At 38.2% G+C, this 26,133-nt stretch overlaps 1 protein-coding gene across 1 annotated transcript in view; it reads left to right on the top strand.

The window, feature by feature from the left end:
• Window positions 1–26,133, top strand: part of DOK6 (docking protein 6) — a gene marked incomplete at both ends in the record, with an annotated part of 267,744 nt that overhangs the window by 117,323 nt on the left and 124,288 nt on the right. The window contains one exon of the mRNA XM_082479395.1: window positions 8,690–8,804. Coding sequence (XP_082335521.1) covers window positions 8,690–8,804 — 115 coding nt within the window. The remainder of the gene's footprint in view (window positions 1–8,689; window positions 8,805–26,133) is intronic.

Here is a 26,133-nt window from a genome sequence, read left to right as displayed (position 1 = left end):
CATTCAGTAGATGGAATCGCAGAATCATTCCCCCTCCCAATTTCATACAGGAAGTACGCACTTGAGATTTTATGCATGATTGTTGTGTTTTTAATCTTTTCTGGACCTCTTTTCCTATTTACTCCAGAAATACATATTTTTTTTTGTAGTGATGTAGATGTAGTATGTGATTTGGAAGTAATATTTTTATAATAGTGGAAGAGTTATTTGTTTTATTTAAATGTACAGTTTGAGCACTAGAGCCTTTGATGCATTATATACATGTAGTCTTTACATGTCCATGTAACACAAAAGTGGATAGGGCAGATCCTAGATGTTCAGCTCCCTGACTAGAACAGATTCTTAGTACTAGAAGCAAACAAGTAAATGTCCAGTGTAGGTCAGTGATGAAGTACAATGGATTCAAGAGAATGTGTATTGAATTGTTCCTATAATCCTTCTTCTTTGAGAGAACTAAATGTTGTTCCAAAGAAAGTAATCAGAAAAATGTCAAATTATGTTGATCATTAAGAAGCCACAAATCCCAGTTAAGCTGAGCCTTTATTTAAATTAAGCATATTTTGTAATTTAATAGCCTTTCACATCTAAGAATATAATTAAGATGCCAAAAAAGAGTAAAAAAAAAAAAAAAAAAAACAACAAAACCCCCAAACATTTTAAAGGGTTGGTATCCTATTTTAGTTGCATTAACAGTGACTGTTTTGTCATATCAAATATTTTGCTAACATAATGGAAATGTATTCTTGTAATTATTTCCTGTAATTTACTAGGGTAACACTTTCAAAACGAAGGCTATAGATTTCTATAACATGGGTCACAGACTCCCAGACAGAAAAAATGCGGGTGTTTTTCCCATGTAAAAATAAGCTCTTGACATGGATGAGATGCTATAGCCAGCACACAGACAGGGAGAGTGGGAGAGTTCTGAAATGTCATGTCAAGACAGGTAAGGGCTAAAGCACTTTTAGAGAGACCAGAAGTTTGTTACTAGCCATCTATTTATTATCTGATCTATTCTAGTTGGCCAGAGGTAACTGTCTACTTTAGTGAATGGATCTACTGTTCAAAGTTTCCGTATAACAATCCTGAATAATTTCCTTGATCGTAAGCCTTTGCCTGTGTATCTTGTTTGGATTTAGGCTATTGCTACCTGCCACTGCGGACTATTTTATACTAATCATTTTCCTGCACTTGAATTATTTACTAGAAATCTGCAGCATGACTTTACTGAAATCAGACTGCAGTTGTTTTAGCTAAGGAGAAGTGGGGTCAGATTTCTGAAAACTGTCAGGATGTTTTTTGGTTCTTTTCCAAGTCTGTTGGCACAGGAATGCATGAAAAGTAATATAGACCAATCCTTTTGTTTGTCGTGCAACTCAGTCCCCCGGCATCAGGCAATGCTTGGGATGGAATGGAATGAATGAATGGAAGCGATTTGGTATTAGTGTCAAATTTAGCATCTTCATGTAGAAAGGTGTCTTCAAGTTCCTGTGAACTTCTCAGGGTACAAATGATTATCATAAGACATAGGATAGGGAAAATCTTCAAGGAAACTAAGATTTTTTTTAATATTTTTTTTCTAAGTGAGGGCATAAGCTCTCTTATTCCACTGATCCTCTTACCTTTTTGACCATATAACATGGGATTTGTTGACTGTTTGTTCCTTCAGAGGAGTCCTTTCTGACTTTTCTTCTTCCTCTTAAGGTTGACGCCTTGTTCAGTATTTTTTTAATCTATGTATTTTCTTTAAAGAATAAAAGAAACTTTTTTGTACAGTCATAATATAGAGCAGCAGACAGCTTTCTTTTTTGCCTTTTTCTCTTTTCTTTTTTTTTATTTCTTAAATGATCTACCCAGATATGGCTAGAGAGCATTTACAAGGTGTTGATGGTTATTGATTTTATTATTCCTATATAACATTTACTTACAGGAAGCAAGTAGAAGCTCTGAAAGTGGTGGACTTTTCAGATGAGATGTTACACCAACACAAAACAAGTTTAAGTTTTGGGCTTATCTGCAGACCAAGATAAAGAAAAACAGTGAGGTTGGGAGGAAGTGCATTGCATTACTTGAAACAATATTTGGATGATTCTTAAGTGCTCTACATATATGAGCAACAGGGACAGGAAACTATAGGCTCTTTTGTATTCTTGTTCAGTACTTGATGCTCCTCTGTAAAGAAGTTTTGCATCAGCTGTCCTGATGTGGAGTCTTTGAGATGGTCTAAATTCCTGACTGTGAGAAGAAGCAAGTTAGAAAACCCAACACTGATGGGTAGCCTTGAGGCCCTGGTGCAAGCCTAGCCTAGTTTAATTTCGCAGGAGTAAGATGCTGCCTTTTCCAGTCCTAGAAATTCTCCTACCTTCAGGGTTATGTCCTTTCATCTAATATTAACCACAAGTAAAAGAGTTGGATATTTCTGATACAGCTATGTCAACACGCCACCACCCGCCCCCAAGAAAGAAAATAAAAATTTATATATGAAAAAAAAAAGTAGAATAAAAGAAGCTTGGCGATGAAAAGTTTGTTACATATAAGTTAAGAAACCATGCCACATCTTTTGTTCAACCAGTATTCATTGTCATCCTAGAAACAAGAAAATGGTTTTAGAGACTGATACAGGAAAAGATCAAGAAACCAAGCAGAAAAAAAAAAAAAAAAAAGCAAGGAAATGTGTGTGTGGGCTGGTGAGTGATGGACATATGAGGCAGGAATTATTGATGAGGAGTAGGAGAACTGAGAAATGGACCAGGTGCTAAGAGTCCCTAACATGTACCATACTAGGCACCATATGGAGTACTGCACTAAACGATAGTACCAGTGTCTAGTACAGAAAAGAAACTCTGTTAACACACTAATGTTAGTGAAAAGTTGTAAACTACATAATCATAGCTTATTACAAAAGAATCTGTTTAGACTACTGGAAGAAATCATAAAGGGTAAGGGTAGGCAAGAAATTTATTTGCAAGATTACTCACTGAACAAGTGATATTAGGGATTCTATTTGTTGTTGAAGTTCATTTTGTTCTAGAGGGATACAAATGGTGGGAAACAGGAAAACTGATTTTCAAAGCTTTTGTTGGTTTGGGTTGTTTTTAATATTACCAAAGTTTTAAGAAATGTATAAACCCACAATGGGGATATTTCCATCTGTTTTTTTTGTGGAAAGTCTAGGTGTACACTACTACATGTGTAATACATGCGTACACTATTACATGTGTAATAGCACATTACGTTTTCCCTTTATTCCTTTCTTCTTACTGCTACAAGGTTACCAACGGTCTAGGTAGTTCCAGAATACTATTTTGTTGTTGCAAAGAGGAGCAATGTTTTCAATGAACTAAACTCTTATTTTGTCAACAAGTCTGGTATGATACCACAGGAAGCAAATTTAGATATAACATTCCTTACTTAAAAAAGTAGATTTGCCTAATCCCTACTCCTAAAAAAGGGGCTTTTTCTTTTTGATAAATTTTCAATTTGATTAGTCTTTTAAAACCTTCTTGAAGTTTGCAAAGAGATGGTTTAAATTATTTCAAAAAAAGCTATGAATATTTCAGGATTTTTTTTTTTGTCTTTTCAGTAGCCTTTGTCCCCATTAAAAAACTTGGTTTATTTATTTATTTATTCAATATTTTAAAATTTAAAAATTTAAACCACACTTTTAAAAATCACTGAGATAAAGCAGTGTGTTTACCAAGGCAAAGTTAGTTTTTCCTTCATACAAAATAATATAAACTCTCAGGTGTTTATTTTGTAATTGCAAATGTTCAGCAAGTAGAGAAATGACTCATGCTTCATTGGCATTAAACCCAGAATCAGGAATTTGATTAACTTCAGTTCTCTCTAGCAGTGGGAGGATTGGCTTTCACAGTATTATTACTCTTGCTTCTATCTTTTTGCTCTGACTGTGGAGGGAAACATACATTACAATTTCAATAGATGAACACGGAAGCAAAAATTCATATCTCTATTTGATATTAAAAATTAAATATCCAATAGAAATACTGAGGGGCTTACTTGATAATATGGCCTCTCTCATTAGCATCAGCTTGTGTTTCTGAGGTGTTAACTTGCGGGGTTTTTTTCTGTCAACCTGTTGACTTGCCCAACAGATAAAAGTAGAACTGCTTCTTCAACTTGTGTATGGTTTGGTGTCCATGAGCTGTCAATGTGCTCCTGCTGCAAAGAAAGCTAATGGTATCCTGGGCTGCATTAGGAGGAGCATTGCCAACACATTGAGGGAGGTGATTCTTCCCCTCAGCACCAGTGCAGCCACACCTGGAGTACTGTGTCCAGTTCTGGGCTCCCAGTACAGGAGAAACATAGACATACTGAAAAGAGTTCAGTGAAGGGTCATGAAGTTCATGAGAGGACTAGAGGATCTCTCCTATAAGGAAAGGCTGAGAGAGCTGGGACTGTTTAGCCTGGAGAAGAGAAGGCTCCAGGAGGATCTTATCAATGTTTGTAAATACCTGAAGGGAGAGTGCCAAGAAGACCAAGCCAGTCTCTTTCCAGTGGTGCCCAGTGACAGGACCATAGGCAATGGGCACACACTGAAACACAGGAGGTTCCCTCTGAACATTAGGAAACACTTTCACTGTGATGGTGGCTGAACATTGGCACAGGTTGCTGAGAGAGACTGTGGAGTCGCCCACCTTGGAGATATTCAAGAGGCCTCTGGACATGGTCCTGGGCAACCAGTTCTAGGTGACCCTACCGGAGCAGGGGAGGTTGGACAAAGTGACCTCCAGAGATCCCTCCCAACCTCAACCATTCTGTGATGCTGTGAAATTTGCTGCTTTCTCAGATACAATGATGGGATTGAGTGCTAAAGCTCAGTTACTTTTTTTTTCTTTTCTTTTTTTCTGTTAGTTTGCCCAGTACATTAGTTACTTTTCCTAAATAACATCTATATAAATTCCCCTTATCCTCAGAATATTATGACTTAAAACAGTATTATTTCCAGGAAAACCTTTAGTTCTTGTAAAACAAGGCATTTAAAGGTGAAAGATATGATTGGGGTTTTTTTAATTTTTTTTTTTTTTAAACTGGCAGAAATATTTTGGCTACCCATGTTAAACCATTAAAGCATTTGATAAGAGAAGAGATATCTCACAATATTTCATGATAGTTTGAAATATGTCCATTTTTGAAGAAAGATATACACAAGAAGAATGTGACTTCCGTGTGAAACTATGAATGGCTCAAAAAATCTTGATTTAAAAAAATAAAGTAAAAGTTGAGGAGTTTGGAAGAGCCCATTCATGTAACTGTTTGTGGGTCACATTGGAGTTATAAGAAGTTCTGTGCTGTCTAGGGAGGCAGTATGATTCAAGAGACAAAGGAAAAGTTGAAATCTGTTTAAAACAAAGCCCATTTTCCCCTGCATAGAGGCTGTTTTTCTTCACTTGCCTTGCATTTTTTTCAACCAAATCTCTCATATGGGTGCTGAAAAGAAGCACGTCAGAATGTGGTGGTGTTTTCATTGTCTCTTTCAGACATTAAATTCCCATCAGCAAATAAAATAAAATTCTGTTGTTTGTTCATTTTGTGCTGACAATATTCCTAAGTGTGGGAATGATCTTGCAAAAAAAAAAAAAAAAAGTTCCGTCAATATACTAAATAAACCAGGCTTAATGTACTGATCCTTGTAGATGGATAGGTATGTCTCCCTAGTTGTCTGTATTTACATTTCGAACAAAAATTACTGTGAAAGTTATGTAGCTTTGATGCCAGGAAAGTAAGTTTTTTGGATCTATTATCAAATTTATCAGATCTTTCAGTCTTCTATAACACTCAAATATTAAAGAAAAGACCTCTACAGTCTGAGAGAGACTGGAAGAAGGCTTATTATGCTCTGCTGTCACTATTCAAAACACTTCTATTTCCTTTTCTGCTGTTCCAGTAGGAGAAATTTCCCCCTTTTTAACATAACACGATCTAATGTGGTTTTTTTTCTGCATGGTGTGCAGCCACACATGCACACACACATAAAAATGTCACTTTCTGTTTCATTTGCTTGTGTTAGAATCACTGAGTTTTCTTTTTTCCTGTTATTGTTTTCCCTTTCATATTGCACTGTCAGTTATCTTTGTGAACATTTAAGAAAAAAGCTCTGTGCATCTTTAAATTGTTTTTAAAAATGTAAATTAAGAATAATCTGGCCTTTCAGTGACCCAAATATTTTCAAATCTTTTGCTCTTGTATCCTCTTCTTATTTAGCAAGACTCGTAGATCCATATCTTCCCTGTCTGTTACTTTGTGCCCTTCAGAATTCAGTAATGACTTCTAGATTTGGTATTGTTCACTCAGATTTTGAATTCTAGAGTCTGCTCTCTCCTCTGTCTACTAATGCTTTCTTTTCTCTTTCCTTTGAGATTAGTGCTTTGGGTAAGCCACAGGAGCCCTCTCACATACTAGATCATGTACCATGCAGAGATCAAGGAAAATTAAAAGAGATTTTAGTCATTCCTTTAATGGGACAGTGGTATCTGTGGTGTTTAGTCCTTCCCTTTCCCTCCAGGCAAAAAAATAGAGAAATAAATGGCTTCTTGCAAAGTCCTGAAATTGCATGACTGAAAATAAAATTGTAAGGGATTAGGAACCCAATGGCAAGGCAAATGTTGCACCAGTGTCCAAAAAAGGGCCAAAAGATTAACCTGGAGAACTACAGGTCTGGAAGGCTCACTTCATCCCAGGGGAAGAACCCTGGAGTAAGTTCTCTTAAAACATATTTCTGGGCATATGAAAAAAATAGTAATTGGGAAGAGGCAGCATGGATTTACCAAGGGTAAATCATGTCTCACCAATCTGATCATCTATGATTTGGGATGAGGAGAGAGAAGTGGATGTCCTTGGGTACTCAACTTTAGCAAGGGTTTTGACACTGTCTCCCACGACATTCTTACATCCAAGTTGGGACTTTATCATCTAGGTGGGTGGATGTCTAGATGATGAAAAGCTGGTCACCTAGTGAGACCCAGAAAGTCATGGTTAATGGGTCATACTCTACCTGGAGGTCGGTAGCAAGTGTAGAACTGCTGGGGTCTGTATCGGGACCTCTCTTGGTTGCTATTGTTATCAGGGGCCTGGAGGAGGTAACGGAGCATGCACTCACCAACTGTGCAGACAGCAAATTGGGAAGGATCAGTTGATATGCTTTCAGTAGTCGGGCTACTTTCCAGAGATGTGAACGGGCTGGAGGAATGGTCTCACAGCAACCTTGTGAAAGTGAATAAGAGCAAGTGCCAGGCACTGACCCTGGGACAGAGGGACCCCTGTGATGGCACAGAATTGGGATGGAGAGGCTGGGAGCACCCCTGTGGGAAGGGCCCTGGGACTTGGTGCCTCAACCAGCAAAGACAGCCGACAGCTCCATAGGCTGCAAGGACAGGACCATGGGCAGTCAATACAGGGAGTGGTTATCCCCCTCTGTTCAGCACTCATTAGACCACATCTAGAGTACCGCATCCAGTTTTGGCTCACCTGTTACAGCAAAAATATTGACAAACTGGAGTGAGTTTTGCTGAAGGCTGTTGAGAGTGACCCTATAGCAGTCTTCAGTTCTGGTCTCAGGTTCCTTATAAGCACCTACACGTTCTACATCATGCTTTGTCTCGGTTTCTTTCCCTGGCTTCTTGATGGCTCTCACTGCTCATCTGCTCTCAATCTTTTTTGCAGTGTCCTTTCTCCAACATGTTCCATTTTTTTTACTGCACCATATAAAATCTCTGTCTCTTAAAAAACATTCTTTCCAGAATATGAAAAGGAATGCTAGAGCTGTACACAGGGAGCATAAGAATTACAAAACAAAACAAAACAAAACCTCCCACCCACGTTCAAGCCATTTTTTCCCTAGTCATAGATGGCCAAAGTCATATGGATGACATTTTTAAGAAATTAATTCTGCCTGAGGCAGATGTCCTGCCTGGAAAAGCTAACTATAGACAGATAAAGTTTGCTCAGTGTTCCAAGAAACTGAGAAAAATATTTTATAATGCAAAGTGTTAAGCAGTTTAATATAGGCTGTGCTATCAGCTCTGGTTGTAATAACATGTTTTTCTTCCATTTGTGTTAATTGTAGTTATCTACTTACATCAAAGAAAAATGGAAATAGATTGAATTGTTTGTGCTGTAAATTTGCTACAAGGATATTTTTTTTGTTGATAAGCCTTTGTAATATTTGGAAAATAAAATAAAATTGTGAGTTCTTATGAGGATGACAATTACACTTTAAAGACAGATGAGGATCTATCCTTACAAATGAATGATACTAATTAGCATGATAATTTAGTTACTTCCCTTAACTAGTAAGACACTGCTGTTCCTACATTAGGTTATGTATTTGATGTAGATTCTGAAACTGATCAAAGCTGTATGAATATAGAAATTGAAAAATATATTGTAGAATAATGACAAGACCATCTTGATATGATTGTAATAACTGATTCCAAGTAGAGCTTTATTAGAGAAGTAGACCATTCACTTTTAGATATATTACATTTTATAGAAAGTTTTGCAGCTGTAGACTCTACCTATTAATGTGTTATTGTTAATTTAAAAACTTATAAATGTAAATAGCCTTAGGGGGAAAAAAGCAGATTGTAGTAAAAATTGAGTAGTTATGGTTGATATTTTTATTTGTACTATTTATACACTGGCCTAAAATACTTTTCTTCATTTTAAGGTAACTGAGCTGCACAATATCAAAAACATAACTAGATTGCCTCGAGAGACAAAGAAGCATGCAGTGGCAATTATCTTTCATGATGAGACGTCAAAGACATTTGCGTGTGAGTCAGGTAAGCAATTGGTACTGCATCTCTAGCTTGAAGAAATCAAGTTGCACGCTAAAGTCTTGCTCAGATGAATTAACTTAAAACACCAGATAGGAATCCTTAGCTAAAAGGAATTTGTTGTAAACAAGAACTTTGGAGTTTGTGGTTTAGGTTTTTGGGGGTTTGATAGGGTTTGGGTTTTTTTTTAGTATACTTAGGGAGGTGTTAGGGGTGTTACAGAGTTCTTTCTTCCATTACTTGAGTGCACACGGATGGTCTAAAGACTGGAAATTTTCAGCTAAACTTGTAAAACTGAGTAAAAAATACCTATGGGATGTTATTAAGTCAAGATGTGAAACATTCTTTTTTTTACCAACTGTTGCTACAGGCACTTACTAAACTAATAATTATCATGCCATTGCAAATAAGAGGTAAATACCAGCTAAAACCTCGGGATATTGTAAAGCTGGATGTCAAGCAGTCTGCAGTTTAAAAAACGACATGCTACAACGAATGAGTTGAGAACAGACTTGGGCATCGTGGTACATAATGACAAGTAGTTACTTGTGAGACACTGAACACTGCACTATTTAAGTGCGCTGTTTTCTTGTTGCAAAATGCAATTGTACATGTCTGTGGCCTAGGGTATATTTTACCGGGAAAAAATGTTTTAAAAAGAATGAGAATTTTTTTAATGATAAGGCTTCTACTTGTTTAGTGACATATTTGAAACTGTGCGTTTTAAAATTATATCTTAATATTTGATATAAACATTGCATGGTGTACAATCTAAGTTAAATAAAATGAAACAAAATTCAAGAAACCCATGGAGGAGGTAGGTCAAAAGTGTGTAAGGTCATGAAATACGTGGATTTTGGATCAAGTATTGCAAATATTGATATGTACATACCACCATGAAAGACAAATTGACAGTTTTGTTTGTTTATTATTTTAAATTTGAAACCACACACGTAGAAAATCTGTGGCTTTCTAGGATCAGCTTAACAGATCATTAGATAAGTAGTTCACATTAAAGACTTTAAAAAAAAAAAAAAAATCTTTTGCAGCTCATTTCCACAAGAGTTCTGTCTTCCCGCAAGGAACTATTAACATTTGTACTGCTGCTGAAATATGCCAAGTACTTTGCTTTCCTTTATAAAGCTTATAAAAGTTTAAGGTATATTTAGAGAGCTGCTTGTTATTTAAGATGTTTTCTTCTTCTTCTCAGATCTCTAAAAAAATGTTTGGTGGCAGTGGTTTCTGTGGGACAATGCCTGGACTTTTAGCAGCCTCATGGTGTGTAGGGGTGTACAAACAATGGGGTTAATTTTGGCACATCAGGCCACTTCTTTGGTTAACACAGTAATACCTTTACTCTACTAACACCTCTTCTTTCCCATGGCTTCAGTGGGAAAGAACCACGCGAGTGGTTTTGACTCAGTCACGAGTCTTCTTAAGAATCAGAGCTGCTTTACCTTCTTGAATTATTTAGGAGCCCAAAGTTTCCAGCACGGATTTTCTAAATATACAGAAGCAGATATTTTGTTTCCTATCCTCGTGACCTCCAGGGGCAGATGGAAGGACAGTAATGCTGAACCCGTTGCAAAAGGTCTGCTGAGCATAGAGGAAATTTCTTGGAAAGGAGGAGGAAGCAATGCTCAAAGCTGAGCTGGTTTTATGTGGGGACTGAACAATGTGAGGTAGGGGTTTTGTCAGAGTTGTAACAGGAAATGTTTTAAAATAACTGTATAATTTGGTTTTGATAGTATGGGCTGATTCCTTTTACTCTGTGGAGTCTAAAAGTCCGTGTGATGAAAAGTAACACATTTTTCTGGTACTTAGCTTTCTTAATTATGGAATTAAGCACAATAAAATGCTATTCTGTTTTAAAATAGGCCTCTAAAGATACAGAACACTTTGGTCCACCCCAGGAAGCCTGAGAGCTGTGATACCAGCCCACTGGGTGTGCTGGCCAGGAGCCTATGGATTTTTTCCTCAGCTCCTGTGGCTTCTAGGCCCTCAGCTTGCTTATTGTCTTCAAGGCAGCTACTGGCAAGTCTGAGCTCTGGGTGGGCTGTAACCCCCCATATTTCCATTAGGATTTCAGCAAATTAGCCATCTAAGGAGCATCTAATTTTTAGTAATCTTCATTTGCTAATGAAAACTTTTAGAAAACCAAACAAAAATCCTCCGTCTGCTTTTTTTATAAAGTAGCTGTCCCCATGACTACCACCAGAGCTCCCAGCATCTACAACGGCTGTAGAAATCTGTTCAGTTCTGCGGCTGTATTGAAATATTTTGAAGAGCAAACCAGTCTCAGCTATTACAGTTCCCTGATTGAAAGCACGGGATAACAAGTCTTTGAAGAAGAATTATCCCTCTTCAGGGAGAGAAGGAAGCTACTGGCTGTCGCTGTATCTCCTTCTGACGACTGTTCTAGTGGGCAGAGGCCTGTGACTTTGGTGATTAGCAAGCAACATTTTTAAATTGTCTCAGTTACCACCAGAATTGTTTCAGTGGAAGTAAGCTAATGAGAAGTCATGGCTGATTAAATAACATGAAAAGTAGTCTATAACTCAGTGAACTTAAGACAGACTCTAAAGAGCGGGAATTCTCCTTCAGACCATGGGAAATTGCTGCCACCTTAGCAAGGAACATGCTACGGTCTCAGTTTCAGCCTTCCTGAAAATCATGTGAAAGTTATTGCGTTAAGGGAATTTTAACAAATTTTTTATCAAGAAACATGAAATTTTGAGTTGCGTTAGAAACAGGGAAATGCAAAACTCTTAGGTTGCTAACACACTGAGAGTTGAGATAAAATTAAATGTTGCCAAATGTATAAGCTGGTTAAGTGGGACGACAGAATACTGTGAAGAAAAATGAAGCAGTTTTGGGGAATCCAGCATAATAAAGATTAAAAAGATATTACTGCTGTCTTTCAAATACATCGAGGAGAAAAAAAAGGAAAGTTTTTAAAATATAAAGTGACCTTATCACAAGAACAAATATAGAATATATGCCCAGTGTCAGTTTATGTTACTGTGGCCATTCAAATAGCAGGAGCAACATAGACTGAAAATTTAGAGGAATATTTCCTAGAGTTAAAGCAGTGAGGTTCCACACAGCCTCACAGAAATCCTTCCCCATTCCCACGTGGTGTTTTTTCTGCGCTCCACGGTGCATCTGGCAGGGGGGTTGGACTAGATGATCTCCAGAGTTCGCTTCCAACCCTGACCGTTCTGCGATCCTGTGATTATCAAGGAAATGGAGAAATTCTCCTAACTCTGGATGCTAGCTACTGGGTTTGAGGTGCTTTCTCTCCCTAATACCTTTTAAAAGAAAAGCTTTTGGGATGGGTTTTGTTTGCTTGCTTGTTTTGTTGTTGTTGGGGTTTTGGCTTTTTTTAGGTTTTGTGTAGATATAGCTATGCTCGGACACATGTATCTATTGAGAACCTTTTCTTCCTGCAAGCCTAATGTCCATAATGTGGCAGTAATCCAAGTGTCTGCATTGAGACCGGCATTCTAAAATGCCCTGTAAGCTCTCTCTAAAGTTGTAGGTATGATGCAGTGAGCAATGGTGGCTATGCAGGACCAGCGAGAACATTAAATTGATGGACATGAATACTGATTAAAGCTAGAAGTTTATGGTCCTATTATAGAAGTTGCTAGTATGATGGGGATTGTGCCTGAATAATAGCTAGCTTTCAAGGAATTAAGTTTCTGGGTTGCACTAGGTCAGTGACAGACCATATGGGAGCATGATTTTTCCTTCAGTGATGCCAGCAAAATATTAAGTGATACAAGTCCTTGGCTCTTTGAGTCTCAGTGGACCCACCAGCACAGGTTTGTGTAAAATTTATTTTGATTTCTAAAAAACAGAATGTGAGGAAAATTGATGAACTTGTAAACCTATTGATAAAGTCAAAACAGGGCATTGCAAGTAATATGTATTCAGAGACAAGAGCGACAAAACAAATTAGGGATGAAATGTGATTCCAGTGATTTGAGTATAGAATGAGATGTAACATGAGGAAAAGAAAAGGGTCAAAATCACAGAGAAATCTTAAAAATGCAACTGTGAAACAAATGCAGGCATTCCCCAAGATACTGATATTTGTCTGAATTCTCTTCAGTACAGTGCCCCATTCTTTATAGAACTAGATGAATTGAAGGGTTTTATTTCTTTCCAGGCATGCATGAACTGCAGTTCTAGAGTCATTGCAATCTTTTTCTTCTATATTCTTATGCTTTCAACCTTTTCTGAGTGCAGTCAAACTGTGGTAAGTCAGTCTTGTTATAACTCTGGAAAAAAAAAAGTTTTGATTTTTGAAAATGAAAGTCTTGGTGTCAAGTGACAATGTGTTCAGCAACGTGGTTTTTTTTTTTAGTTCTGTACATGTATTTCCTTTTAAACCTGTTTTCACCATTTGTTGGTGTTGCTTTCTTTTCTTTAAAAAAAAACAAAAACAACACACATCACTGCTATCATTTAAAAAGGCACAAATTCAGTTCATTTTTGTACTGAAAAAACTTTTGGGCTATTGCCAAATTACTACTGATTATGAGCTAGGCTTTTTCTCCTAGATAGTTTTCACAAGCAAAAATGTTCTGTGCTTGAAGAGTTTGACAGATGTCAGTGGAAAATTAGATCTAATTCATATCACTATAGCCTTTGACAGCTAAGAAGCCTGGAGGTTTTCGATCGAAATTACAGAGAAACATTGAGGCTTTGAGATGAAGCATCAGTGATCATACCTGCTGTTATTACTAACAATACAAATGGCTAGATAAGCTTTAAAAACAACCAGATTAAAGTTCCTATTTTCACTCTTAGTTTTGCAAGTTTGAAGCTCCAGGATCATGGAAGTGGTGGAAGGGAAGCACAGCTTCCCAAATATAGTTTGGTACTGGAAAGAGGAATAGAAAGTTCACCTTTTGCATGCAGAAAAATCATAGAATCATAGAATGGTTTAGGTAGGAAGGGACCTTGAAGATCATCAAGTTCCAACCCCCCTGGCTATGGGCAGGAACACCTCCCACTAGACCAGGTTGCCCAAGGCCACGTCCAGCCTGGCCTTAAACACTTCCAGGGATGGGGCCTCAACAACTTCTTTGGGTAACCTGTTCCAGTGCCTTACCACCCTCAAAGTGAAAAATTTCTTCCTAATTTTTAATCTGAACCTGCCCTCTTCCAGTTTAAAGCCAGGCCCCATCCTATCGCTACATGCCCTAGTAAAAAGTCCTTCCCCAGCTCTCCTGTAGGCCCCCTTTAGGTACTGGAAGGCCACAGTAAGATCTCTCTGGAGCCTTCTCTTCTCCAGGCTGAACAGCCCCAACTCTTTCAGCCTCTCCTCACAGGAGAGGTGCTCCAGCCCTCGGATCATCCTCATGGCTCTCCTCTGGACACACTCCAGCAGGTCCATGTCCTTCTCATGCTGGGGACTCCAGAGCTGGATGCAGTACTCCAGATAGGGTCTCACAAGAGTGGAGTAGAGGGGCAGAATCCCCTCCTTTGACCTGCTGGCCACGCTTCTTCTGATGCAGCCAAGAATATGGTTGGCCTTCTGGGCTGTATAGGTGAAAATATTCTGAAAGATGGCATAATTTTCTGTTTAAGTGCAAAGGACTGTTATATGAAAATTTATGACCCTGCCTTTTCTACTTTCTGTAGAAATTATTTTTTTTATATACCTGAAGGGGCCTTACTTACTTCTCTGTAAAGTGTATGTTTCATTGGAGGTCAGGTGCATGTTCTCACTTCCACACTTGCTACAATATTTTGAGATCCAAAAAAAAGAGTGAAAACACAGTCATTGCATGAAGTTAAATATGTTGCTCTGGATTCTTACATTCACCCTTTTTGATCATAATATTTGAAACGTCATCCACATTCAGGGCAAAGTTCAGTCTGAGTCATGGTTATAAATGTTATATTCTAAGATTAATATTTAGGATTTAGGGTTGTTTTCATGTTTGCCTAAAAATACGCATCTTTATTCTGACTTTAAGATTTATAAATTAGAAATGTGCAAGGTTGGCTGAATTTTGGTTTTAGAGAGACTAGGATAAATCCATGAATCTCAAAAATTCTGCCCTAAAAGTTCAACATACAGCTAACTTTCCCAGTAAGCACAGAGTAGAGGTGGGTTAGTGAGGTCCAGGATGTCAGGCATACAGAAGTGTGGAATTTTGTTGGACTGTAATAGAAAGGCTTATGATTGCTCACTGGTTGTTTTTTGTGTTTTGTTTTGTTTTGTTTTCTCAGAAGCTGCTAAACATCTTGCCATATCTGCAGCCTCTGTGTTTTATACCAGAATAAAGTCTGTATTAGTGTGATGGCACCAGACCATAAAAATGCAGTCTAACAACATGGTCTAATGTAGCTTCTGGCTGTTTACCTTAATCTGAAATCTGAAATTATTAATACTTTGTGCATCGACATGTAAGAAGATTTCTTCCCGATCCTATTTTGAGATTCTTAGAGGACTTGATAAATATACTGTGCCATAAATAAGTGCTAGTCTTATGAAACAAAGATATGGAGATACTGTTTTATCTTTTATATAATTCATGGCATAAATGGATTTCAATGACAGAATAATTCTTAATCATGTGATAAGTGTGAAAGTCCAAATCTACTTCTTACTATATAAATAGACAGTAGACAGTAAATTATCCATGGCCCAGCAATGTGCCCTTGTTGCCTTTTGGCCAATAGAATCCTGGGCTGCATAGGGAAGAGTGTGGCCAGTAGGTCAAAGGAAGTCATTCTCCCCCTCTACTCTGCACTGGTGAGGCCACAACTGGAATACTGTGTCCAGTTTTGGGCTCCCCAGTTCAAGAGGGACAGGGAACTGCTGGAGCGAGTCCAGCGAAGGGCAACTAAGATGATTAAGGGCTTGGAGCATCTCCCTTATGAGGAAAGGCTGAGAGAGCTGGGACTATTTAGCCTGGAGAAGAGAAGGCTGAGGGGAGACCTTATTATGGCGTACAAGTATCTAAAGGGTGGGTTGAAGGAGGATGGAGCCAGGCTCTTTTCAATGGTTCCCAGTGACAGGACCAGGGGTAATGGGCACAAGTTAGAACATAGGAAGTTCCGTTCAAATACACGGAAAAACTTCTTTACGGTGAGGGTGACAGAGCACTGGCACAGGCTGCCCAGGGAGGTTGTGGAGTCCCCTTCTCTGGAGATTTTCAAGACCCGCCTGGATGCAGTCCTGAGTGATGTGCTCTGGGCAATCCTGCTTTAGCAGGGGAGTCGGACTAGATGATCTCTAGAGGTCCCTTCCAACTCTGAAAATTCCGTGATTCCGTAGTACATTTTATTAGAAGGTAAGGCAATCAGGCTCTACCTATTTTAACATGCCTTTATGCTACGTATCCCACAGAGTCTCTTCCCATTGCTTTTATAAATATTGGCCTGTTCTAACACTGCCAAGAAGCATTCACACACAACAATAAAAGTATTACTGAAAACCACCTGAGAATCTCGATGAGTTTTATGCCTAAAATTGCCTCACATTTTGAGTTGTTATTAGCAGTTTGCAAAAGAGAGAATGAAAATGCAACTTCATTAACTGAATGGCCAATGAACGTGACAAAGCCTGGAAAAGAATCTCAGATAGAGGGCTTCTCTCCATATTAAACATCTACTATAAATATATGTATCAATATCGAATCTGCTTTCACTAAAATATTCATGTATGAAGTTCTAGTATGGATTTGCAATTACTATCACCAGTAAGAAACCTGAAATATTCAAAAAAAATGCAAAATAGAGAAAAGTTCCTCTTTCTTCCTCTTCATCCACTTATTTCTGATCTAGCTTGATGCTTGTATTCTGTGGCTATACTTTGGCATTCATCAGAGAAATCACACAGTTGGCTTTCCACACTACATGAGAATAGATGAACTACGTTCTGAAGCGTTATTAAATCCATGTCTTCTTCCTCTTGAAAAAAACCTGCTTATTCAAATTGCTGCGTATTTTGTATGATGTAGAAGCTGAAATCTCTCCAGGATTGTTTTTTAATGCGTTCTTACATGTGGGAATGATGTTATGAAACAACACGTTGAGCTCAAAAAGGATGAAGGTTGCAAGCAAATTTAATGTTTTCATTTTAAAAGTACCTTTTAAACATCCATGGTAGAAGCACTCTGGTGTTTGCAGAACAGATTGTGATAAGTGTTTGTCACTGAACACTAAGCAAAGTAATTTCTTACTGGCTTTCCACAATATAAAAGATTTGGGGATTTTTTTAAAGACTTTGTAACGTTGTCATTATACTTAAGGTTTCTTTTTCCTCATGCTGTTCAGATACTTAGGCATATTACCTTAATTTTATTCTGATGATCATAGAACTGAATTCTTAATAACCACTGCATTTGAAATGATGGTCTGATTGACATTTAGCCAATTGTAACCAATCAAATTTCATTATCAGAGAGTATAGAACAATATGGAATAAGTCTTAGCAGGGAATTTAAAAAAAAAAAAAGTGAAGAAAATAATCATTGTCAGTTTACATTTATGATAGAAAACAAGGCTGGAAGTAGTCTTTGGAAGCCTCCCTGTGTAAGGAAGCATAAGCTCTACCTATTTATAGGTGTATATGTATATTATTGTGTATATGTATATTATTTTATATATGTATATCATTCATATAATTCAAGATTATGTCTTATCTGTTTAGGTTTTTTTGAACCTAATTAAAAGATAAAAATGTGTCAGGAATGCTAAGGCTGAAAAGAGAATGGCATAGCAGCATATAATTGAAACTAGAACAAAAGCCTGTCTTTTCCATCTTGGTTAATCTGTCCCGTGCTGCATTATGCATGTAGCAGTCTTTAATCTAATAATTTGTTATAGGGGCCTCTGCTGTGGTAGGTACTTTGGAAGAGAAGTGAAAGAGATTTAGCTTTTTAAGTAGTTTTCTGTAAACCTGGGAGAAAAGGTTTTCTTTCCTAGGCTTATACTTTCTAGCACGTGGCACTACAAAGTGTAATAGTGTACATTTGTATGATTTCAAATTTACTACTTCCTGTGTTCTAAAGATTGCAATTTAAAAATAGATTTTTAAAATGTTCTTGTAAGAAGGAAATTCAAACAAAATGTTTTCTTTAGAAATTGAGGGAGGACTCCAGAGCCTGATTATTGTAGTGTAGTTATTCTTTGCCAGGCTTTTAGGCTTCTGACCCCCTTCAACATGATACAACTGCCCTTGATGCTGAAGTCGTGTTTTTTTCAGCAGCCTGCCAGGCAGACAGGCAGAGAGATGGGTAGATTTCTGACAATGCAGTTAGGTCTCAATGAATCTGCATTTAGTCAGAAAAGTCCCAACCAAGTCTAAGGATAAAACACTTCGGAGCGAATCATCACTGCCTTGAGATTTATCCCTTGAAACCTTGCAGAAATGTTAGCACCATGTTAACATGTTTCATCTGCACAGGATTGTATTTTTCTTTGCCTGATGAAGGGGAGAGTCAATAAAGAATATTTTTTTGGTTATGTCTTCATGCCCAGATACAACCAGACTTGGCTGCAAGCCAGCCTTCTGCAAGCCAGTTCTAGTCTCTAAATCATGCAGCTTTAAGTTAGGAAAGCATTGTGTCTCTGCAAATGTCCCATGCTTCACATCTGGTTTGCAGTAGAGTCAAAATAGAAACATGATCACCTGCTCTTATCAGTAAACATGATGCTAGACCTGTGAGGAGGCAGGGCATGTTCAATGGCAATTTTCAGAATGTATTGTTAGGTAAAATAAATCTGTGCTACCTCTATTTCCAACATTCATATCTAGGACCCACAGAAAATGTAGTTACATTGTAGTGGGTTGACCTTGGCTGGCCACCAGACGCCCACCAGGCTGCTTTCTCACTCCCCCTGCTCAGCAGGACAGGGGAGAAGATACGATGAGAAGCTTGTGGGTCGAGATAAGCACAGAGAGATCACTCACTGGTACCGAAACAGGAAAAGCAGACTTGGGGAAGGTTAATTTAATTTATTGCCAATTAATAACAGAGTAGGATAGTGAGAAATAAAAAAAAAAAAACAAAAAAAAAAAAACAAAAAACAAAACTAGAAACACGTTCCCCCTCCCTTCTTTTCTTCCCAGGCTCAACTTCACTCCCACCTCTTCTACCTTCTTTGCCCTAGCAGCACATGGTAATGGGGAATAGGGTTGAGGTCAGTTCATAGCATTTAATCTCTGCTGCTCCTTCCTCCTCGTGTTCTTCCCCTGCTCCAGTGTGTGGTCCCATCCATGGTATACAGTCCTTCACAAGCTTCTCCAACATGGATCCTTCCAATCCTGCCTATGTCCTTCAGGAGCAGACTACTCCAGCATGTGTCCCACATGAGGTCACAGGTCCTGCCAGAAAACCTGCTCCTGTGTGGGCTCCTCTCCACAGGCTGCATCTCCTGCCAAGAGGCTGCTCCAGCGTAGGCTCTCCCTGGCTGCAGCTTCCTTTAGAGCCTGTCCACCTGCTGTGCTCTGTGGTCCTCCGTGCGCTGCACTGTGCATATCTGCTCCACTGTGGTCATCCACAGACTGCAGGGAAACAACCTGTGGCCATCATAGTCTTCTCCAAGGGCTGCAGTGGAGTCTCCGCTCCAGCGCCTGGAGCACCTCCTCCCCCTCACTCTCTGGCCTTGATGTCAGCAGGGCTGTTTCCCTCATGTTTTTCCCTCACTCCTCCCGATCACGCACTGCTGCTCAGCATTTTTACTATATCTTAAACGTGTTTTCACAGAATCGCTACCAACTTTGCTGATAGGCTCAGCTTTGGCCAGCAGCAAGTCCATCTTGGAGACAGCTGGAACTGCTCTGTTCAACACTGGGGCAGCTCCTGATGTCTTCTCATGGAAACCACCCCTGCAATACCCCTCACTACTAAAACCTTGCCATGTAAACCCAATACATATATAAAGAAATATTGATGCATCAAGGAACTGTTAGCAAATAAGCAGGTTTAAGGTAATTCCCTGTAACTGTTGTCACTTACTTTGTGTCTCTTCTATAATTTTTTAGCTTTTTATTATTGAGACTAGTAATATCACAGAATCACAGAATCACAGAATGGTCAGGGTTGGAAGGGACCTCTGGAGATCATCTAGTCCAACCCCCCTGCCAGAGCAGGGTCACCTACAGCAGGTTCCACAGGATGGCATCCAGGCGGGTTTTGAATGTCTCCAGTGTGGGAGACTCCTTCACCTCTCTGGGCAGCCTGTGCCAGTACTCTGTCACCCTTAAAGTAAAAAGTTCTTCCTCATGTTAAGATGGAACTTCCTATGTTCAAGTTTGTGCCCATTACCTCTTGTCCTATCACTGGGCACCACTGAAAAAGACTGTTCCCACCCCCCTGGCACCCTCCCTTTAAGTATTTATAAGCATTAATAAGATCCCCCCTCAGTCTTCTTTTCTCTAGACTAAAAAGACCCAAGTCCTTCAGCCTTTCCTCATAAGAGAGATGTTCCAATCCCCTAATCATCTTTGTAGCCCTTTGCTGGACCCTCTCCAGCAGTTCCCTGTCCTTCTTGAACTGGGGAGCCCAGAACTGGACACAGTACTCCAGATGCAGCCTCACCAGGGCAGAGTAGAGGGGGAGGATGACCTCCCTCGACCTGCTGGCCACACTCTTCTTGATGCACCCCAGGATGCCATTGGCCTTCTTGGCCACCGGGGCACATTGCTGGCTCATGGTCATCCTGTTGTCCACCAGGACTCTCAGGTCCTTTTCCACAGAGCTGCTCGCCAGGAGGTCAGCCCCCGACCTGTACTGATGCGTGGGGTTATTCCTCCCCAGATGCAGTACCCTACACTTGCTCTTGTTGAATTTCATAAGGTTTCTCTCTGCCCAACTCTCCAGCCTGTCCAGGTCACGCTGTATGGCAGCACAGCCTTCTGGTGTGTCAGCCACTCCTCCCAGTTTTGTGTCATCAGCAAACTTGCTGATGGTACACTCTATCCCTTCATCCATGTCATTGATGAATATATTGAGCAGGACTGGACCCAGTACTGACCCCTGAGGGACACCACTTGTTACTGTCCTCCAGCCAGACTCTGCACCACTATCCACAACCCTCTGAGCTCTATCTGCCAGCCACTGTTCAATCCACCGCACTTGTCCATTCATCTAACCCACACTTCCTAAGCTTGCCTGTGAGGATGATGTGGGAGACCGTGTCTCCCACATTTTATTAAGCCTTAATATTAAGGCTCATCATTTTTAAGCACATTTATTTACCTTCATTATCATTCACTCAAACTCCTAATCCTTTCAGTCTCCTCTTCTGCAAAGTACTGGGATGTTACTGACTTGGTAATATGCCAATGCAGAGGAGTACATAGCTGGTGGACTTCTAGATTGTTTACTTTTTTTCAATTATTTTTTTCCTACTTAAAAACTTTCAGTAACAATAATAGAAGATACCAGTACTTAACTCATACCTATTGTGTTTGGGCATATTCCTACTTCCTTTCCCCTTGGGATTGGTGTAATACCCCACCTACCCTCCACAAGTTTGCTGACACTGGAGTGGAAGCCAGGTATCAACTGAGATAAAAAGGCTTCTGCTCATCTACATGGAATGTAGGTCAGCTCTCCTGGGATTTGTGAATATGTATCACACAGTAAAATTACGTGACTTCTGCGGTTCCTGACCTCTCCTGAGAATAGCATACATTTAGTGACAGCACAAAAATCATGACATTAATTTATAGATTGAATTTGGAGTATTGACAGATGATGTATGGCTGGCTGAGCCTAGGGAGAGTTCAATGAATAACATGATAATTTACTGCTCCAAAGCAGAAACACCCAATCTATTTTTCATTCTCTGTCACTATTCAGCTTGCATTACATTTGGCTACTTACAGTGTGTAAGGTATATGGGACTGTTAGCGGGTTAACTTTTTCAAGCCTTTTGAAACACTTTTGTCACTGAATGAAGACTGAGAAGAATAGCGTGTGTAAACGAGCACAGAAACCTTTGTGTGCTACTAGTGTGTACTTAACTGTGTACTCAGCATGGGATATTCTACTTCATGTACAGTCAAGGCATGAAAATTTTGGGCAAAATTATGCACATGAGAACAAAAAAACAACCCAAAGATAAATATTTGATGCTCACTGTCCATCTGTCTTCGTATCATTTTGAGAGGTTTCTTGAAGTCCACTGCCAATATGAATGTTGCTATCAGCATTAAAACCCCAGTGGGCTGCTGAACAATCAGAATGGCAACAATAGTCAGAGTGATCAGTAAAGCTTATACATTTGCATTTTGCTGCTGGCTAGCCGTGAGAACTAAAGCAGTTCTTAAGACTGAACCATGTGTGAGACTATAGGTATATAGTGATAGGCAAAGATGACCTTTCATGCGACTTGTGAGCACATGTTCTTGTGAGATTTTCAAGAGCTGTGCCAGCTTCCGTACCTGCAGAGCAAAGTTGCTTAATGTGTTCTTACAGCCCATTCAGGTTTTTCAATCTCCTTCTCTGCATTTCATGGGAAAACATATTGAAATATGATTTAACTTTAAGAACATAAGTAAATAAAATTTAGTTAGAAGTAGCTCTAAATTTCATTAATTCAAAATGTTCGCTTTTCCTGTGTATTTGAAAAGACTACCACATCAATAATCTGTTATGTCCTCCAAATAAATGTAGAAAATGTACTCCCTTCAGAAAAGTACAGGAAGCTTTCCAGTAAATAATTATGGCCTTGTAACCTCTGAGAGTAGCACACAATACAATTTCTTGTGTTCTTACTATCTGGAGAAGTATCCAATACTTTTCTGAATTTTATTCAGTACCATGTTTGTCTTTTAAAATATCAACCCCTTCCCAGTAGTTATGCATTGGTCTTAATGGCAGTCTTATCAAGACTCTATTTCCTGAGGTAGTCCAATGTTACTTTTGGAGATTTGGTTTTGGAGGTTTAACTAGAGGAGTTCATTAATCTCCAAAGCTGGGGTACTAGTTACCAATATGCAACAGTTTCTTTCATATTCCCAGATTTCAGGTATGTATGCAAATGAATCACAAACACACCAATTAGCAGAGATTCCAGTTTCTAAATAGTGTATTCCCAGATGACTGAGATTCCCCTCTTTACAGTAATTGATGATCCTGGGATGAAGTTCCAAGCAAGTCAGTATTACTTCTCTCAAAGAGAGGACTCAGCCTTTTCCCTGGTAAATAAATAAGAAAGTTTTCCTGAATGTATTTTACTGTGTGAGTAGTTCCTCTGTCAGTTTGGGATGTTCAACCTTAAATTCTCTGGAGATCTTACACTAAATCTCTTTTTTTTTTTTTTTTATTTCAAATAAGGAAATTTACTTGAAGGCCAAGAAGCAAATTGTGCTTCAGACGTCCAAAGAAGCTCAATGAAAAAAAAAGGCTTTATCAGTCATAATCTGTGCTCCTTTTATTGCTGTTTTAAAGTAGTGTAATTTTAAAAGTAGCCCAAAGTACGCCGCTCTTCTTCAAATCAGTATGACATTAATTGCAATTCAGTCTTTTCTATATGAAAATTGTACTGAAACAGGAAAATGTGAACATATTTTTCTGTAACTGCAGTTCAGATATGTTTATATAGTGTTTTCATAACCCATACAGAGAAATTAACCTTTCAGCTCCAGAAAAGCTTTCTTGTTTCTTGTTTCCAGTTTCTCTCCTAAAGTCTGGCTGCTTTTTAAGTTTTGTGTTAAGCAATTCCAACTGCTTCCAGCTGCTACTAAATCTGCCTTGAAAGTTAATCTGGGGTTAAAACTTAGTCAATGGAAAAAAAAGAATAGAAGGGAGCTGTTGACTGCACAGGTCTGAATTTGCATTTTAGGTTTTGAATAGTCATATAGTTAAATCTGGTTTTAATTTTAATTAGGTTTGAAACTTAGAAAATAGTGTATTAATGTGCAAATAAGGCAAGTAAGGTGTTAATGATGGAAAGTATTTTCATTTTCTCCCTCCACTGAAATAGCCACTATTGGTCTGAAAATTTTATATAAAAATATGGAAAATTTATATACTTATTTGAGGACTTCTTTGCAATTTTAATTTAGATTCAGTTTTTATCAATTTATAGATGTTCCAGAAAGCAAAATAAACATCATATTAGGTTTAAACTTTTCAGGTGCTTGCTGGATCAAACTTGCAATGTTGTTTGATAATTTTTGATGACCACCTAGTGTGACAGTTCACTATATCCTTTCAGACAAGTTTTGGATTGCTTCATAAGAGAGGGAATATTTTTTAATTAATTCAAATTGACCGATCACCTGTTTAAATCCTTCTACATGCCATGGTGAAGAGAGAATCGACAATAATGTTCACAAAAGTAACGTAAATACTTCCAACCTGTTTTCATGCTTTTCTTCTAACAATGCATTCATATACTGTCCTGGCATGTGTTAGAGGTTTAAGCTTCATATTCAGTAAAATCTCTATGACGTGTACTAGTCTTTTGTCATCATGTGAAGATTTGAGCCTTACTTTGAAGTGAAAGATGCATATTCATTGGAATTATGAGGAATTTTGATCTAATTTTAAATGATGGAAATATAGATCCATTTACTTTCTGGAAAGCTGTACATTTTGAAAATGTGGGACATTTCTTTTTTCCATGTTTGTGTGTATATCTGGACTTAATTTTACACTGATTCTTTTGGATGCTCTACAGCATAAAATTGCTAACAACTCTTCTTAGACTCACTTTATGGAGTAGCATTAAGGAGTGATTAGTCTGCATGTTTATGATCATGTAAGATAAAGTTGAAAAACTGATAATATTAAGCTCCTTGTTTGTTTTCTAAACCAAGCCTTTCCTTAAAAACGTGTGTAATTCTAAAGTTAAAATACGGGCATAATATTGTTATTTTCTTAGTGTTGCAAACATAAAAACTAGTCTGTTATGAAGCATCATTTGTTTCTAAACTAGACATAATTAAAAATAATCCCCAATTTACAAGAAAAAAAGTAAGCCTATTGGTTAAATTAAGAGGACTTAGAACTAGTGAAGTGGAAAAAAGAACCAAGTCTGTCAGCAAGGTGATCATTTTATCATCTTCCAAATAAGAACAGTGCCTCACAAATGCATATTACCTCTGTTTCAACAAATAGGAAATACTTTGTAAAGTGTCCCCCAAAAATAGGTCTTTGGACTGCTGTAGGAAACTCAGTCAACTCCATTTCAAAATGGTACTTGCTCAGTGACAGTATGAATTTTTCTGTTTCTTTAAAGTTCTTCATTGGCTAAACTTCTCTGTAGCATAGCATTTCATTTCAATTTCAAGGGGAAAAAAATAAATCAATCCTGTAACTGAAGTATATATTCCATAAATAAAACATGAATTTGATATTACAGCTGTTTTGTCTGCCCAGATTGTGTTACGGATAATTTTGACTGGACCTAGCAATTGAAATAATCAAATTAGAGAATTTGCTGTGGGCATATAAAATTAATATGGCTCATAAATGTAAAATGAAAGAACATTTGAATGTGCTAATGGACAAGCCTCTAGATAATTAAGCTAACTTATCTCGGAAAGACAGGTCTTTGATAGGTACATTCCCATAGGCATTAATCTAGGAGGAAAGATAAAATATTTTACTGCATAACTTCTGCTTTATAGACTAAACCAACAGTCATACCATGGTAGGTTTGCTTGAATGTGCAAGGAGGTTAGCCTAAACTTTGCTATAGCGTACAAGCACCTCACTGAAAAAATGAGAGGTGAATTGAATAAGGCGTCTGACATTGAACTCTATTCTCTCTAGTGATGGGAAATGAATTAATGCAGGAAACTCAAAAAGCCAATGCAATTTCAACACGTTTTTTCTCAGTGACAGTGTGAATCTTTTCCAAGTGTAGTACAACATCCATGACATCTGTGTGATTCAGGAAGCAGTGTCCCCAGCATACCTCACTAGATACAGCAGCACTCCCCCATTAATAAATGCTGTCCTTGCTGCTCTTACTCATCAGCAATAAAGTACAAATCAGCATTATTCAGATATGTGACTTCTCTATGTTTCTCTAACAACAATTCTAGTGTGTGCCAAGTATAGTTTTCTTTGCATATGGCGTTTCACATTGATAGTTGTACTTTTTGCTGAGAAGTGTTTGCTATTTATCTATAGAAATATACTCTAGATGAAAATGTAGTTTATTGTGGTTAAGGACCAACTGAAAAGAAATTCTAAGAATCCTGTGTCATTAACTAGTCCTTCAAATGCAAAGCCCGGCTATGCATTTCTTGATATTTGGAAATTTCCTTGGATTCATATCCTATCAAAAATTGCCATTTTAGTTAAAATGTAGACATAAGTATAACAAAAATTAACAGTGTAAG

This window comes from Vanellus vanellus (assembly GCF_965231255.1).
Source record: "Vanellus vanellus genome assembly, chromosome: 2".
Taxonomy (NCBI): Eukaryota; Metazoa; Chordata; class Aves; order Charadriiformes; family Charadriidae; genus Vanellus; species Vanellus vanellus.
The sequence above is the reverse complement of the archived record's forward strand: the minus strand, read 5'-3'. Positions and strand labels throughout refer to the sequence as shown.